Source organism: Homarus americanus, unplaced genomic scaffold, assembly GCF_018991925.1.
Source record: "Homarus americanus isolate GMGI-L3 unplaced genomic scaffold, GMGI_Hamer_2.0 scaffold33275, whole genome shotgun sequence".
NCBI classification, from domain to species: Eukaryota; Metazoa; Arthropoda; class Malacostraca; order Decapoda; family Nephropidae; genus Homarus; species Homarus americanus.
In genome coordinates, this window is record NW_024752224.1 from 233204 (window position 1) to 251700 (window position 18497).

General features: G+C 40.5%; 1 protein-coding gene across 3 annotated transcripts in view; it reads right to left on the reverse strand.

Moving 5' to 3' along the window:
- LOC121854995 (transcription factor SPT20 homolog) overlaps positions 1–11389 on the reverse strand; it is a 48014-nt gene extending 36625 nt beyond the window's left edge. The window contains exon 1 of one of the 3 annotated variants that reach the window (XM_042349814.1): positions 10875–11389. In XM_042349814.1, the coding sequence (XP_042205748.1) occupies positions 10875–10968 (94 nt within the window). In that variant the 5' untranslated portion in view covers positions 10969–11389. The remainder of the gene's footprint in view (positions 1–10874) is intronic. The other 2 variants (XM_042349815.1, XM_042349816.1) reach the window with 2 other exon arrangements.
- Between the last annotated feature and the right edge of the window lie 7108 nt (positions 11390–18497).

Below are 18497 nucleotides of genomic sequence, written 5' to 3' on the forward strand. Positions count from 1 at the left end.
CACTTACGAATGGCTTCTAACCAATGATTTACTTCTACTTAGGGACAATAATGGCTTCATTAACCACTTCCATCCACTGCCACGCTATCAACAACACCAGTTCATTGTTGTTGTTTTATTTTTGGGCTGGACCGACGAATATCTACTGATAGTTGGTGTGAAATAACTATAATAACGCCTCACACTTGTCTACCACAGAAGACGTTCACCTAAAATTTCATCAAATGTTATTTTTTTATATATCAGAATCTGGCTCCACGTACCTTAACTACCAAAATGTTCTTCCCTGACCCCCCTTCAAAACCCCTTAATGAGATATGCAAAATAGACACCCTAGAATAATATTTTTCCCAGCTTAAGTTTTGGAACCTTGACGTGTGCTACTCCTCCTTACCTCACGCTCTTTTAAGAAGTTTGCTAAAGACCACATTATACAAATCCCTTAAATACTGTTTTTTTTAAGGTCTATCTACTTATTCACTTGTTATCTCAGATTGTTAGCGTAAATGTATGTAAATATGTAAAGCTGGATTTGTTTAATTCACTTGTCTGAAATACTAAAATAACCCAGATTTCAATTTGTCGGATGTACATTGTACAGTACCCGTCACTAGTGCGTTTACAGGGGCTCGTCAGGTTTTGTGCAGTGTGGCAGCGTTGTGTTTGTTTATATTCGACAGAAGGAAACTCACAATTGTAAACATACTATGGAATCAAAGTAAAACAATATTAAAACAAATATCTCAATGATAATGATTTGTGGAATGTTTATATGACGAGCCCTTGTAAACGCACTAGTGAAGGGGGACTGTACCTTGACTTAATGTGTTAATCCCGTGAAAACAAGCCAAGATAATTACCTACCTCTTGTGAAATGTCTCGTATATAAGAACTAACGTGAAGATGTTCTATAATAAATATTTTGTCTCGTAATACATGAGTCACTGTGTTACGTTTGTCTTATAACCCGTTAGTGATTTTTCTTCATTATAAACAAGAATTTTATTCACACGAAATTTAATATAAGAAAATCCTCAGTTTAAAAGCCTATAAGGAGAAAACTTACTACTGCTATAAATGATAATTAATAAATACTGTATCAATTTTTGTATTTTGTAAATCATAATAAAGACATACACCTTATAATTCAGCAGTAGTATAATCTCTAGGTTACAGTCTGTACTAAATACCTAATGTGACATTTACCAGTGTGGTGACTGGCCTCAACAACCTGGCAAAACCAGTCCTGGCCATAAACCATGTTAACAAAGGCTGTTGGCGGAGAAGGTAGGACACTCGTCTCTTGTTATAATAGAATCTTGGATCGATCCCTTGTGCTACTTTTCCTTACTTCCCTTTTTTTCTTTATTTTTTTTATTTAATGTTCTACTTAATCAAAATGTTTATTATGTCAAACATATTCCTCCTACTTTAGTTTTCCTGATTATTGTTACTGATTACACCGCCTATTAAAATTACCACTGCATAATTGTCTGTTTTTCTCTGTCTCGGTCTCTCTTTGTTTTTGTCTGTGTCTGTCTGTCTGTCTCCCAATATTCATTAATAATCTTAAAAAAAAAACTCACTGAAGTACTTTGACCTTGATATGCAATCAAAACTTATCAAATCTAATTCGCGTCTTTGACCTACACACTCAGCTGATGTGCTCACTATCGCCATCTTTTCTTTCATGACAAACGGTGAAAAAAAAACCGACCCAACTTTTTTATAGTTGATAATTGAAAACTTAAGACGATAAGGAAGTGAAAAAAATATTAAGAGATGTAGATAATATTGATAAGTATGCAGAAGTAAAAGCAATTATAGTCTTATGTAACGTATAATCTGAGACGACATTGCCAGACTCGCATCTCTCGTGGCGTTACGTAAGAGTGAGAGAGTGAGTGACTGTAGTGACGGAGGGAGGGAGTGGGTGGGGTGAGGGAGTGGGTGGAGTGAGTGAGAGAGGAGGGTGGTGTGAGTGAGAGAGGAGGGTGGGGTGAGGGAGAGAGAGGAGTGAGAGATGAAGCAAGAGGAGAGAAAATGGGGGAGATGAGGGAAAGGGAGAGAAGGGGAATAGAAGAGACGGAGAAATGGGAATGAAAGGTAAAGGTTGGTTAGGAGTAAAAACATATGTCAGAGAACGTGGCACCACACACCTGCTTCTGTACACTAACACCTGCTATGTAACACAGACTGATGACGTCATGAGCACCTGTTGTAGATAGTGTTGACGTCACGAGTCTGTTTTATTAAAAGTAAACGAACACCAAATGACCTTCATGATATCACCAGGTTAATGAATGGGGTTGTGTATACCTGTTATAGTATTTCAACACACACACACACACACACACACACACACTAAACTACCACATACTGTCGATAGATTTAGATTGATAATACATTTGTTTTAGAGAGTGAGGAGAAGTTTGGACAAGATGGGCTGAGTGGTGAGTGAACCAGTGACCTGACTCTGCCACGTAACCTCTCACACCACACTGCTCATAGGCTCAATGAATCATACATAAATTCACATATTAGTTTGCAAAATATTACATTATCTTCCACGTGTAATATATCTGTCCCACCTCCACCAATCAGTCCCAGAACGATCTATGTTATAATGTGTTAATAAGTAAAAATAAATCCACTGAGTGATTATGATAAACTGGGTGGTTCGCTAGGAGGAATAAGGTGACAGACTACACTCAAACACTTTAACTTTCCCCAGCTATAAAGTAAGGCACACATTCGCAGCTGGGTGGACTAGGAGAGCCTCGGATCGGTATCAGTAACCCTTACGATAGGACGCGAATAACAATCACCGATCACATCCCTAATTATACCTGTTAATACAAATATTATTAATAAGACGGAAAGTTAACGACCCTTGATATCGTGGCAATTACTCTTACACTTTGCTATAATTACAGTATGAGTATTCTGTACACGTACTGCACACGGAGAAATCAGTGTTGTTCCTTGGGGCATATCAGGTGAGGACGGTGTAAGGCGGTAAGGATGTGGCCAGGTCCACTTATCAACAGACACACGTATTAGACAGTGACTAACAGACAGACTTACAGATTAAGATACATGTGATAAACTGACACATAACAGACCAATAAATCTGACAAACTAACACACAGATAAAATAGACGTATGATAAGTAGAAACAAACAAACTCATACACTAACAAGCGTACAAATAAACTGATGGACACACACACACACACACACACACACACTGTTTCTTAAATCTATATACATCAGGTAAACAGTGAACATAGAGGGGGGGGGTACAACAGGTGTGTGTCTTCGGATCAACAGTGTCTTTCCTTCAAGGTGAGGAGGGGAGAAACCTGTGTAAGACTAGCTAGTGATGATCTCAGCACCTGTTCATCATCCATCACACCTGTTAGTTAGATCAATGAGGACTCACGTAAACTAAGTACTAATTTATAAGAGTTCTTGTTAATCCATTGAAGGTGGTGATGTGTTCCTATACAACATCATCGTACTAAAGGAAATTGATGACAGTATTTAAAGGGTTAAAACATCGTATTCAAGGGGTTAAAACATCGTATTCATGGGGTTAAAACATCGTATTCAAGGGGTTAAAACATCGTATTCAAGGGATTAAGATGTATTCAGTTGGATAATAAATCGTTCTCAAGAGGGTTAAAACATCGCACTCAACGGGTTAAGATGTCGTAGTCAAGTGGATAAGAAATGTAAGGGGGTGCCCAATAAAATAACCCCCTTAAGGGGCAAAATGTAATATGTAAAAAAAATCTGTAAAAATCGTACTCAGAGGGTTAAAACATCGTACTAAGGGGGTTTAAACATCTAACAGGGAATTAAAACATCATACTGAAGGGATTAAGTCATCATTTATTAAGAGGATAAACCATCATTTTTATGACTTTAATCAGTCTGACTAACTTGTGAAATCTTAATGACTCGTGTGTTAATTTTTTCCCCCGTAATTACCGCCAAAACTATCAGGGGTAATAATTTCGACACCATTTAGCTTGATAAGTTAAACACGACAGAACGTATTCCTAGTCCACCTGGCCTTCTGTTTGTTTACTGCTCCTGTCTTGGTATATTTTGGCGGGATCTTAACCCAACCTTACCTCACCTCACCTCACCTTACCTCACCTCACCTCACCTCACCTTACCTTACCAACACTACTGTAAGATCATCAAGTCAGTTTCCATGAATGTCCTTAAGACTCATTTTTCCTTGTTACTTGAAAGTGTTTATATTCTTCGTATTAAAATATGCATATCAGTAAATATGTCAACCCAAACTTAAAGAGGTGGAGCTATAGAGGGACATTTATCATTACTAACGGAATCCTTATTAATTTGTAAGTATTTTAGGTAATGAGTCGTTTCACATGTGGTCTTGCTGTGATGAATGATCATGCCTAATAGGTCACCAGGTCCCAATGAGATACTTGCCAGATTATTAAAGGAATGTAAGGAAGAGCTTAGTATGCCCTTATTAAAGTTGTTTAACATGTCCTTAATAGCAGGTGTTACATAAGAACATAAGAAAATAAGGAGTCTGCAATAGGCCGGTTGGCCTGTGCATGGCAGCTCCTGTCGAGAATTACTACCACTCTCTATCATCCATGAATCTATCCAGCCTCCCTTTGAAACTTTCCAGCGTTCCAGCACTTACTACAAGGTTGCTAAGCTTGTTCCACTCGTCCACCACCCTATTTGTAAACCAGTTCCTTCCTATCTCCCTCGTAAACCTAAACTTATCCAACTTGAATCCGTTGTTCCGAGTCCTATCCTGCTCGGATATTATAAGAACTTTATCTATATCACCTTTATTGATTCCTTTCACCCACTTAAATACTTCTATCATATCTCCCCGCACTCTTCGTCTTTCTAGGGAATGCAAGTTTAGTTTCTTTAACCTATCCTGATATGGAAGGTTTCTAAGTCCCGGAATCATTTTCGTCATTCTTCGCTGCACCGACTCTAGTGAATTGACATCCATTCTATAATAAGGGCACCAGAACTGAACCGCATAATCGAGGTGCGGCCTGATTAGCACAAGATATAGTTGCAATAAGACCTCTGCACTCTTATTATTTACACTTCTAGATATAAAACCCAATACTCTGTTTGCCTTATTTCGAACATTAACGCACTGTTGTACCAGAATCCTGGAGAATAGCGAATGTAATACCGATTTTCAAGAAGGGAGATAGATCACTATCCTCCAACTACCGTCCAATCAGTCTAACATCAATTGTAGGCAAATTACTGGAAGCAATCACTTCAAACTTTTTTCGAAATCACCTGGAGAAGCACAAGTTGATCAATGATTCCCAACATGGCTTCACAAGTGGGCGTTCATGTCTAACTAAAATATTAACATTCTTTTCATCAGTTTTCGAATCAGTGGACGAGGGGCACAATTATGATGTGGTATATCTCGACTTTAGCAAAGCCTTCGACAGAGTCCCCCACGAAAGACTAATAAGAAAAGTGGAGGCTCATGGCAATAAAGGTGATATTCTAAAATGGATTAGGGCGTGGTTACAGGACAGAAAACAGCGAGTAAGCATTAACGGCACTAAATCCCATTGAAGCAACGTCACTAGTGGAGTTCCGCAAGGCTCAGTACTTGGACCATTATTATTTATTATATACATAAACGATATAGATATCGGCGAAGACAGCAACATAAGTAAATTTGCTGATGACACTAAAATAGGACGTGTAATTAAATCTGACGATGACTCCGCAAAACTACAGGAAGATTTAAAAAAAAATTTCGAATGGTCTGAAAAATGGCAGATGAAATTCAATGTGGACAAATGTAAAGTACTCAGTATAAGAGATGTAAACAGGGAAACCAGATACCAGATGAACAACGATGTTATTGAGAAATCCGACTGCGAGAGAGATTTAGGAGTAATGATAAGTAGGAACCTTAAGCCAAGTAAACAATGTGTATTTGCTCGAGACAAAGCTAATAAAGTACTTGGATTCATACAAAGGAGTGTTAGTTACAAGACTAGCGAGGTCATTTTAAAACTATATCTTGCGCTTGTGAGACCACACTTGGATTACGCAGTTCAATTCTTGTCACCTTATTTCAGAATGGATATAGATTCCTTGGAAAGAATTCAGAGGAGAAAGACAAGACTAATCCCGGGCATTAGGAACCTTGAGTACAGAGACAGGTTAAAGCATCTTAATTTGCACTCCCTCGAGAGACGTAGAGTTAGGGACGATATGATCGAGGTGTATAAATGGAAGTCAGGGCTAAACAAAGGGGACATTACAAAGGTGCTCAAACTATCCAACCAGGAGCGAACTCGTAACAATGGTTTTAAATTAGACAAATTTAGATTTAGGCGCGAAATAGGTAAACATTGGTTTGGAAATAGAGTAGTGGATGAGTGGAACAAGTTACCAAATATCATCATTAACTCGAATACGCTAGATAGCTTCAAACATAGGTTGGATGGATATATGAGCAATAGGGGTTGGGTGTAAATGGGGCTGCCCAGTATGGGCCAATAGGCCCGTTGCAGTTTCCTCCATTCTTATGTTCTTATGTCTTAATGAACGACATAACACATCTACCAGGGGCCTTCTTCACCAACACGGCATCAATGTTTACACCTGGCCACTCTGGCAGTGTATGATCACAAACCTCGATTATTTGTACAAGTTAAAGGTATTTCCCCAGTAACACAAAGTGGGAGGGTTGGAGTGTTGTCTCTGGCAGCACAACACAAGGTGGACGTGTCCGAGGTGTTGCTCCCCGGCCCAACATTAACACCCTAACTTGACGCGTCAGTAACAATGAAGTATTTTTAAGTGGTACTACTTATTTTTTCACAATGGCGTTTTATTTAGAGAGCACGGGAATAAAGACCCACAATTCTATAAAATAACATCAAGACGATTTTAAGAGGACTACTAATATTTGCCGTAGTGGAAAAAAGGATTGAATAAAAGAAAAAAATAATGTTCTCGAGAAATGGCAGAGGTGGAGGAAGGACAAGTGTGGGAGACTCTGGAGATCAATGGAATGAAAACATTTAATTCTCTTTTTATAATTTTTTAGGAATAAATTAAGAACATAAGAATGGAGGAAACTGCAATGGGCCTATTGGCCAATACTGGGCAGTCCCGTTTACACCCAACCCCTATTGCTCATATAAGCATCCAACCTATGTTTGAAGCTATTCAGTGTATTCGGGTTAATGATAATATTTGGTAACTTGTTCTATTCATCCACTACTCTGTTTCCAAACCAGTGTTTACCTATTTCGCGCCTAAATCTAAATTTGTCTAATTTAAAACCATTGTTACGAGTTCTCTCCTGGTTGGATAGTTTGAGTACCTTTGTAATGTCCCCTTTGTTTAGCCCTGCCTTCCACTTATACACCTCTATCAGGTCGCCCCTCGCTCTACGTCTCTCGAGGGAGTGCAAATTAAGATGCTTTAACCTGTCTCTATACTCAAGGTTCCTAATGCCCTGGATTAGTCTTGTCATTCTTTTCTGAATTCTTTCCAAGGATTCTATATCCATTCTGTAATACGGTGACCAGAACTGAACTGCGTAATCCAGGTGTGGTCTCACAAGAGCAAGATACAGTTTTAGGATGACCTCGCTAGTCTTGTAACTAACACTCCTTTGTATGAACCCAAGTACTTTATTAGCCTTGTTAGGAGCAAAAACACATTATTTACTTGGCTTAAGGTTCCTACTTATCATTACTCCTAAATCTCTCTCGCAGTCGGATTTCTCTATGGCATCGTTGTTCATCTGGTATCTGGTTTCCCTGTTTACATCTATACTGAGTACTTTACATTTGTCTACGTTGAATTTCATCTGCCATTTTTCAGACCATTCGAAAAATTTGTTTAGATCTTCCTGTAGTTTTGCGGAGTCCTCGTCAGATTTAATAACACGTCCTATTTTAGTGTCATCAGCAAATTTGCTTATGTTGCTGTCTATGCCGCTATCTATGTCGTTTATGTATATAATAAATAATAATGGTCCAAGTACTGAGCCTTGGGGAACTCCACTTGTGACGTTGCTCCAATGGGACTTAGTGCCATTAATGCTCACTCGCTGTTTCCTGTCCTGTAACCACGCCCTAATCCATTTAAGGATATTACCTTTGATGCCATGTGCTTCTACCTTTCTAATTAGTCTTTCGTGGGGGACTCTGTCGAAGGCTTTGCTAAAGTCGAGATATACCACATCATAATTGTGCCCCTTGTCCACCGATTCGAAAACTGATGAAAAGAATATTTATAGATTAGTTAGGCAAGAACGTCCACTTGTGAAGCCATGCTGGGAATCATTGATCAATTGGTGCTTCTCCAGGTGATTTCGAATAGAGTTTGAAATGATTGCTTCCAGTAATTTGCCTACTATTGATGTTAGACTGATTGGGCGGGAGTTAGAGGATAGTGATCTGTCCCCCTTCTTGAAAATCGGTATTACATTCGCTATCCTCCAGGATTCTGGTACTGCACCTGTTTTTAAGGACATGTTAAACAACTTTGCTAAGGGCATACTAAGCTCTTCCTTACATTCCTTTAATACTCTGGCAAATATCTCATCGGGACCAGGTGACTTATTAGGCTTTAGTTTGTCTATTTGCTTACTAACATCGTTACTAGTCACTACTATATCGCTTAATTTGTTTTCTTCACTATCTCTGAATAGAGTCGGTGCCCCAGGTATCATGTTTAAATTTTCGGTGGTGAAAACTGTTGAAAAATATTTATTCAAATTATTGCTCATTTCTCTGTTGTTATCAGTGAGCTCGCCGGTATCTGACCGTATTGGTTCAATCTTTTCTCGTGTTTTAGTTTGATACATTTGGTAGAATCTTTTGGGGTTTGTCTTCGCCTCCCTTGCTATCCTTACCTCATTATTCCTCTTGGCTTTCCTTATCTCGGTTTTAGCCCTACTCGCCAATACCCTATAATAATCCCGGAGGTAAATTTCGCCACGATTTATCCTTCTACCTGTAGCCTTCCTTTGGCCAATGATGTTCTTTAAATAATTATTTATCCACTTAGGGTCATTGTTGTTTGATCTGAGTTTTTTGTATGGTATGTTCTGCCTTTGTGCATTAAGTAACTCATTATTTAAATTGTCGTGGAACTCGGCAATCTCAGATCTCGTTATCAGGTCGGTGTCATCTGTCAGGTTCACGGCCAAGCGGATACCCCCTCTCTCAGCTGCCTCTTTAAACTGTCAAAGTTTGTCCTTCTGAAATCTGGTACTTCAGTGGAATTTTCCTTACGTCTGCCCTGAAAATCTAACTGGAATTTAATTTCCTTGTGATCGCTGTTTGCAAGTTCGTTCACTACCTCGACATTGCAAATGAGGTTTTCTCTGTTTGTCAGAACTAAATCGAGTATATAATTACCCCGTGTGGGTTCGGTTATATGTTGACTTAGAAAACAGTCCTGGATCGTCTCGAGAAAATCCTCTGATTCTGAGTTACCTGTAAGGTCAGTCCAATCTATTTGGCCAAGGTTAAAGTCGTCTACTAAACAGACTTTGTTGTGTATGGAAGCCCTGCGCATTTCATCCCAGATAAGTCGCTCATTGACTCTATCAAGATTGGGAGGTCTATATATTACTCCTGTGACTAATTTTTCCCTACCGTCGATTAATTCTATCCAAATTGTTTTTGTATTCCGCTCAGTTTTTATTTCCTTATTTATTTCACACTTCAGATTATCCCTAACATAGATTGCTACTCCGCCTCCTTTCCTGGTCTGCCTATCGGTATGGAACAGTTTGTAACCCGCAATTTGGTATTCGACCGGTAACTCACGTGAGTCTAGGTAGATCCATGTTTCAGTGAATGCTATTATATCGATTTTTTCGGTACATACCAAGGCCCTAATATCATCCATTTTGTTTCTCATACTTCTACTGTTCGCGTAGTGTACATTTAAGTTAGTCGTGTTCTGAGCCCTCCCCTTACCTCATTTAGTTTTAAACTCCCTGTCTAATTTAGTTTTGTCATCATTCCTAACACTATTTCCCTGTAATCTTTCACTTTGTTTACCCGCTCCCACTGCATTCTCCTCCACCCCCGTGCTCATATGTTCTCCTAGCAGTTTAAAGACTTCGATATCTTTTGAACTGCCCCCTCTAGAGCCCCAGCCAGGGTTGCTCCTCCATCCCTAGACAGGTGCACCCCATCCCTAGCATAAAGGTCCCTTCTGCCGTAGAAGTTGTCCCAGTTGTCAATGAATGGGACTGATATTGACTTGCAATATCTGTCAAGACGGTCGTTGACACCAACTGCCTTTGACAACCATTCACTGCCAACTCTCCTTCTAGGCAGGACGCGGCATATGATAGGGATCCCTCCCTTAGTCCTAATACGATCTATAGCTACCTTGATTGATTAAAACAATTCGCTACATTGTTTACGAGCGTTTGGTAAAAACTGAAAAGTAGGTCCTATTGGCATGACGGCCCGTTAGGCACAGTGTGGATACAGCACACTGTATACTATGCAAAACCTTCAGTACACAAGGAGGCAGCATGGCCGGTAATGCACTCGACGACCTTCACTCCCCCAAGTTGTACATTTAGGTACCCCTTTACAGCTGGGTACACTGGGAGTGCCCGGGAATCGAACCGCCGACCCCTGTTACAGGAGGCGAGCGCTGTATTCAAGGAGCGTGGTGCTCCTTGACATACAATAATGTTAGTTAAATAGAGCCTCAAAATTTCTCTTCTCTCCTAAATTAAAATTAAATACACTAAACAGGTATAGTAAACTTTTATGATATTTCTACACACAGAGAACAGGCATCACCACTACTACTATATATCCCTACCTCCAGTTTTCTTATGTTCTCCTTTCTTCCCACTCTCTTTCCTCTCCTTCGTCGTCTTCTCTCCTTCCTCCTTCTGTTTCTTCTCCCCTGACATCTTTCCTCGCTCAGCACACAACACTCAGAGGTTGTCTTCGAAGCTTCCTCACCCCTCGGTGACACACGTGGCACTACACCGGTATAAGGGCCGGGACCTCCCCCTGTTACCTTATCTCTCACTACCGTGCACTGATACCCTCACCCCGCACAGCTCTGGTGCACTGACGAATTATCAACAGTGTCCTGGGGAATGAGAGAGAGGAACAGCTTCAATCTAGTGGTAGTAAGTGGGAGACAGGAACTAGACAGTGGATAGACGGGCACTACCAAGGCGACACTACAGTTCTCCGTCACTTCCCCACACCGCCGCCTGTGTCGCTAGGGTCGCCCAAACGTAAACAACGCGGCCGTGGGCGTCACCACTCACCAGAGCGGCGGAGCGTCCGACCTCCACGTCATTACTCGGTCTACAACCTTCTCACGCAGCTCTACGGTGATTCACTTCTTGTAGTAGTCCGGTCATTTATATAAGAGTTTACAAGACCTTTTGGAACCTGTTGTTAGTTGCAGTAGTTGAATTAAAACAAAAAGAGGCGAAGATATTTGGGACAGTGAAATGGTGGCCACCTGTAACAACACGTGGAAGTTTTCCCTACATCCACGTTCCCATCCCTCCTACCTCACCCCTACCCTACCCCACCCACCATCTACCCTACTCCACCCCTATGCCACCACACCCTACTCCACCCCTATGCCACCCCACCCACCCTCCCTCTCACAGGTGTTGCGCCGTTGGCCTGGCGTGGAAACACCTGTGAATGTTATCACCTGCGTTGACTAACGACACCGACTTGTGTAACACGAATAGCATTGCAAACTTTTCTTCTTATTATAAATTGTTTTTCGAGAACCAAACGCTTCCGTGCCACTTGAAGATCTGACCAGTACACAAGCAACCACACATACATACATCATACAGTAACTTTTCACAAATGATCGCTGAATGTGGTAACGTATTAAGTAGTGGTTGCTTAGAAACGACCAAGGTCTTCTACGAGTATCTTGGTAACGACCACAGGTGAACAGGTACAGACGAGAGCTGGGGGTGGAGGGGTGAGAATTAAGCGGCTGCTCACCTGATTATGTGGGGGAGGGAGTCGAGAGGTACTGTATGTGGATGAGTGGTGGGGAGAGAGTGGGTGTACCAGGTGAGGGGGTGCGTGTAACAGGTGAGGGGTGCACGTACCAGGTGAGGGGTGCATGTAACAGGTGAGGGGTGCATGTAACAGGTGAGGGTGTAACATGTAACAGGTGGGTGCATGTAACAGGTGAGGGATGCATGTAACAGGTGAGGATGCATGCATGTAACAGGTGAGGGTGTATGTACCAGGTGAGGGTGCATGTAACAGGTGAGGATGCATGTAACAGGTGAGGGTGTATGTACCAGGTGAGGGTGCATGTAACAGGTGAGGGCATGTAACAGGTGAGGGCATGTAACAGGTGAGTAACAGGTGTGCATGTAACAGGTGAGGGTGCATGTAACAGGTGAGGGTGCATGTAACAGGTGTAACAGGGGTGCATGTAACAGGTGAGGATGCATGTAACACTGTACTAAAGCATGTGGCAGGAGGGGTGAGTAAAAGGAATGAGGGGGCAGAAACTAAGGTGGATGAGGGAGTTAGGGAGACTGAGGTGAGGGATGAGGGAGTTAAGGGGGCTGGGGTGAGGGAGAGTTAGAGACTGAGGTGAGGGATGAAGGAGTTATGGAAGGCTGGGGTGAGGGATGAGGGAGTTAAGGGGCTGGGGTGAAGGGTGAGGAGTTAAGGGGGCTGGGGTGAGGTTGAGGGAGTTAAGGGGCTGGGGTGAGGGAGGTAAGGGAGCTGGGGTGAAGGATTAAGGAGTTAGCGTATAATGTTATCCTTACTGGTGACTTAAAAACACTTGTGGTTGAATCAGGTGTTATTCTGAATAAACCAGAAAATATCAAGTGTGTGTGTGTGTGTGTGTGTGTGTGTGTGTGTGTGTGTGTGTGTGTGTGTGTGTGTGTGTGTGTGTGTGTGTGTGTGGCATTACTATAATTATTCAGAGTTCCTTCTTTATTTTCTTCTGATTTGTTTTATTCCTGTTGCTTCTTCCTGTTGCCTCGTCCTTCTTCTTCTTGTTTGTTAGTCTTTCTTCTGTTCCGTTTTTGTCTCTCTACTTTTTCTTCCTTGTCTTACTACCTTCTCCTCAACAGGTGCAATGTGGGTTTAATTAGTGTGGGATAGTGTCTAACCTTCCCTTCTTCCCCCTCCCTTTACTCTTACCCCCTCCTTCCCCCTCCTACTGTTACCTCCCCCTTCTCCCTTCCCTCCTCTGTTAGCCCCCTCAGTCTGTATACACGTCAGCCTCTGCACTGTACTAGACAATTATCATTTCCTGTGGTCAGACATTTTGTGTGTGTGTGTGTGTGTGTGTGTGTTCCTCATGCGTTTCCAAATTTTGAAGATAGTGAGCCTAAATTTGGTAGGGAGGTGCGTGTGTCCTAGGGAATGGTCGTGCACTACCCCAAGCGTCTTACAGATCCTTCATAAGGGCCGAGCACGACCCCTCACCCACGGGTCGGTCCACTGTTTTGATGATGGGTGAAGCCGGGAGCCTCAACTGGTGCATACATAAACGGACTTTAACTTTCCTGAATATTTCATATATTCCTGTGCAAGAGGATATGCAAATAGACAAACCTACAAAATAATTGCATCTATAAGCACATGATTGGGGTAAAAATGCAACACATTTTAAAGTCTAAACATCGTAGAATATTTTAATTTTTGCTAGGGCGTGTATTTGTCCTTAGGTTTTTGCATTGATATATAATTTGTTTGACCATATTTGTGAAACTCATTTCATGTTATAACGCGTCTCAATTTGTTTCAATAAAAAATTAGAGTTGTGTTTGTAAGCTACACAGTCCTCAGAAAATCTTTGTGGCTGTGAGACGCGAGGAGGTACTTACGTGCTGGCACAGTTATCCTTATTTAAGCACTGTGCCACCCACCACGAGCTTTATAAATAAACTTTACAGGAAAAAAATTAATAGCCGCGAGTAATGCTGTTTATTCACAAGGTAGAAAATCTTCATATATCATCTGACAGCAACACTTGGGGAGGCTTTTGTTCGTTCAAGCTGTCTCCTGAGGGGTGTGTGGTGGTGGTGGTGGTGGTATTCATAATCTTAAAATAATGTAAAAAAAAAATGTGTATTTTCCAGCCTCTTTAACGTCTAATTAAATGCCACCAAACATGTTCTCACCAGATCCATCATCTTCCCTTTAAGAAACTTTAATATACAATAGGAAAAATCAGACTAAACGAATCACTGAAGGAATGTTATGAGTGGTGTAAACGCCTGTATGAGTTCAGTATAGGTGGTACTGTATGTCTCTGTTTTACGTCTTTTTCTTAATCAACAGAGGTTAATTGTGTGAGTATTATATGTTCGTCGGCAGCAGCACTCGTCCAGCATCCTTGTACCGCCCCTCCCTCCCTCCCTCTCTCTCCAACTCATTGTGTCTCAGGGAGCAGGCAGGGAGGGCGGGAGACAGGAACATTTATCTGGGACACCTTATAGACAATTAATTTTAGTGTTATTTCTCCTCTATAATTTCAATTAATAATAAATCCATTCTTTATGACCAAACTAATATGGGATTAGGTTAGGTTAGGTTAGGTTAGGTTGAGATAAAAGGTCAGGTGTGTGACTGGGTCAATAGTTAGTATATTGACCCAGCGCACAGGTGTTGGAGTAGGGAGTCGCTTGTTACACCTTCACACTAATTGGTTCATTATCTCTACTACTGAAGTTTGTATAGAAATCAACTCAAGTCTTAGAAAACTTAATATTCTAAGTCACTGTCGTATTATTAGTAGCGATAACTTTCTTAGACAATAGACATTTAAAAAAAAGTAATTATCCTAAGGTTCCATAGTTAAGGATCGTGGAATAGAGTCAATACGATAATATTTCTGGGTATAGTGGGTGGAGAGGGCATTGTGGAGTACATATTGTTATTCCAATATGTGTAAGTATGTGATATCTTAATGTTGTGTAATAGTGTTAATATTATATCCTTCATTATTTACGTGTTTATGAAGATTATTTCCCGTTTTCTTCTCTTTATATACAATAAGTGTTGGACTCAATGTTTCCGGGTTTTACTGATCAATAAAATAAGGAGAAAATCTTTTGGAGTTGTTCACAGGCTTGATTACTGATTCAAGTTATTTTTTTTTTAATTATATTCGGTGGAACACATAGCCTCTCCATCACCTTCGACAATCAACCCCCTACAAGCATCGATTTATTTTGCTCTTTCATTCCTTTCCTTTTATGTTTGACGTAGCCGTTCTGTATGTAAATACGTGATGCAGCCCCACGCTCTCACTTCTCTTCCTCCTCCTTCCTCTTCCTCCTCCTTCCTCTTCCTCGTCCTCCTCCTCTTTGTAGTCGTCCTCCTCCTCTTGGTCGTCTCCTCCTCCTCCTCCTCCTCTTCCTCCCTACCACCTCCTCCTCCTCCCTACCTCTTCCTCCTCCCTCGTCAAAAACCCCCCGAAGAATTACAACCCGACCCTTGCCGCGATGGTGAACAATGTTATAGCCTCTGGTACGGGAGCAAACTAGTGTTATGAAATTTACGATTATACTGAACTAAGACATTTCCCTATTACTGTATATCCGTACATTATAAACTTAACTTGAAGCATTGTAAAGTTGCATCACCTATTGAAAGTGAAGACTGTCCTTGGCTTGTGTTCTGGGGGACGAATGACTTTATAGTGATAGAACCTAAGACGTGGTGAAGACGAATGACGAATCTCTTTTTTAGAATGTTTAGGAGCATGTGAAGCATTATCCTATACTACACGTCGTGATGAGGAGGGTGATGAATGTCCTGCTGTGTTAAAAAAAAAGTCTTTAGGGTTTTGTTATTATTTTCTGATGAGTTGAGAGAATAACAGTGAAGCGAATGACAAGTGCCGTGAGTGCTGGGTGGTGAGGACGGAGGAAGGGAGATCAGGCCGCATATGTGGAGGAAAATATGAAAGTCATTCGAAGGGTAAAATCAGATACACACATTTCCGGAAGAACTTGAAAGTGTCATTAGTACAGATTAAAAAATAACAAAAGTCGCTAATGATTGCCCTGGTAAGTATCGAGGCGTGAAGAAAATTGGGTTGGTATGAAGGGAGAAATAGTGAAGGTTGCAGGGAGCCGCCCACAGGGAGGCTGAAGATGACAGGGTGTAAAGCGACCGAGAATGACTGAAGAAAAAGAGGGAGAGGATGCCCGCTGACTAAGATGACTAATAGTAGTAACTGTGGACTATTGGACTATTGGAAGCTGTCAAAGAGGTGTGTTGAAACATAGGAATAAGGTATTAGGCTCGGACTATGAGAGAAACTGGACAGTAGAATGAAACCCGAAAAATGAGTCGAACAAAAGAATAGAATAGGGAAAGAGAGGTTAAGTTTCTCTGCATACGTAGTGAAGTGCAAGACAAAGGAGGAAGATTATATTACGATTTTGAGTGAAAAGATAAAATTAGTTAGAAAGATTAAGTAATATAAAGAAGTAGAGAAGGATTTTAACAAGTTGATAAATAAGAACTTTAGAGAAAATAAGTTAAAATTATTCCAGGAGTGATAAAGATGTTTAGGAGAGAATGATGTGCTTGAAGAGGAGGAAGATTGCATGAGGAATAGAAGATGTTGAAGAGGAAGGATAAATAATTTAGAAAAAGATAAAGAAATGAAGAGAACATTACATAGATTTGATGACGATAAAACATCCACAAAAAGTAGACATAAACACAAGAGAACTAGAGATTCGGAGAGAAGAGACATAATAAAGGAGGAATGTGAAGCAGGCGATAAAGCGATAAAGCATTTGAGAAGAGGGATAAGTCAGAAAGATATAGATAGCGTGGTTGAAGGGCGATGATTGAACGTCGGGGAAGGAACACGATTGGATGTGGAAAAAGATTACATCTGATAGAATTGCATGAGAATATCAGGGGACTCAAGGAAGGCTTTTAGCATCACTGTGTATAAAGACAAAAAGGAGAAATAAAAACGAGTGGATGAACTTTAATAAGGCACCATGTCCGCTGTGTTATTTAGGGGGGGATATATTGAGTTATAGTTTAGTAATTATAGATAGAAAAAGAAGAGAGGGAGGTTTTAGGGTCGTTGTCGCTTCTGTTGTGTTTGGACGATGTTGTGCTTTAAGCCATGACCGAGGAAGAACTGGAGAGGACGATGATGAATGTTATAAAGAACAAAAGTCATCGTATTTGACAGTGAAGAACAGTCTGGGAGTTATTGTCACTATGGGTGGAAAGGAACTGGAAGGTATGAATTAATTAAAATATTTGGACTAAAATTCAAGGAAAATAAAAATGATAAAAGTGAAGTTAGTAATAAAATAAATTAAAGAATGTTTATATTAGGAGTCATAAAAATATCACACAGTAGAAATAGTACAACGTATGTGAAGAAACTACATGAAGGAGTGATTGATCCACCTCTTACATATAGCAGTGAAGCCCAACTGTTCATAGTGACTGGGTAAGACTGAAGGGAGTAGAGCTGGGCAGTAGACGAAATATCATAGAAACTTAGAAATTTTTTAATATCAGGAAGATAAAGATGTTAGAAGAATAAATTAGGTTTAATAGTCATTCGAGATTTAAGTGAATGAGACATGATGGGTGAGATTGATCAGGAAAATTTATGAACAACAAAGGGAGGAGACCGAGAAAGGGAGAGAGTGACTGAGTGTAGTCTTAAAACATCACGGTATGATTATGGAGGATCTTGTGTTGTGGAATTGTGTCGTAAATGATAATGTAAACATAAACTGAACTTAAAGACTCTGGGTCGTCTACACATTGAAGAGATATGGAACATTGTGTGTGTGTGTGTGTGTGTAATATAAACCCTTTAAGAAATTACTGTATAAAGCGAGTGAGTAACCCAAGTTTGTGTGTATGTTTACGTATTGTGTCGGCTCTTTCGTCTTATTTTCTCCTCTTGTACAACTCTCTCCTTTCCTCTGAGTGACGAAGGATAAGTAAGAGAGATTAATATTAGGGAATTTTAACGACATCTTAACCTTCCCATACAGGTTTCAGTTCGACCTGAAGTGATGTTTACGTATTCTGGTTTCTTCATATTTACAGAGGGAATAGATGCCAGGATGATGATAAACTTGACCCAAAACGCTGAAAATGTGTATGGGATTAATATAAACCATCCAAATTTTATTCCTGGTATTGTTGACAAAGACATATGACGGGAGTATTAGAGACCAGGAAAGGAAAGCTTCACTTCCTATATTCCGTAGAGCAGAATAGGTATACTTGAACACCTCATAACACCTTGACAAGTTAATTTGGAGGAATAAAAATACGATGTATCAAGGTTCAGTATAGGTAATAAGTGTAGTTTAAACTTAGTTACACATAGGAATGATCTTACCTGCTCGTGAAGACAATGAATCAGAGAGTCACCTGAGGCAGTGGATGATGCACTGTGTCACACGTTAGT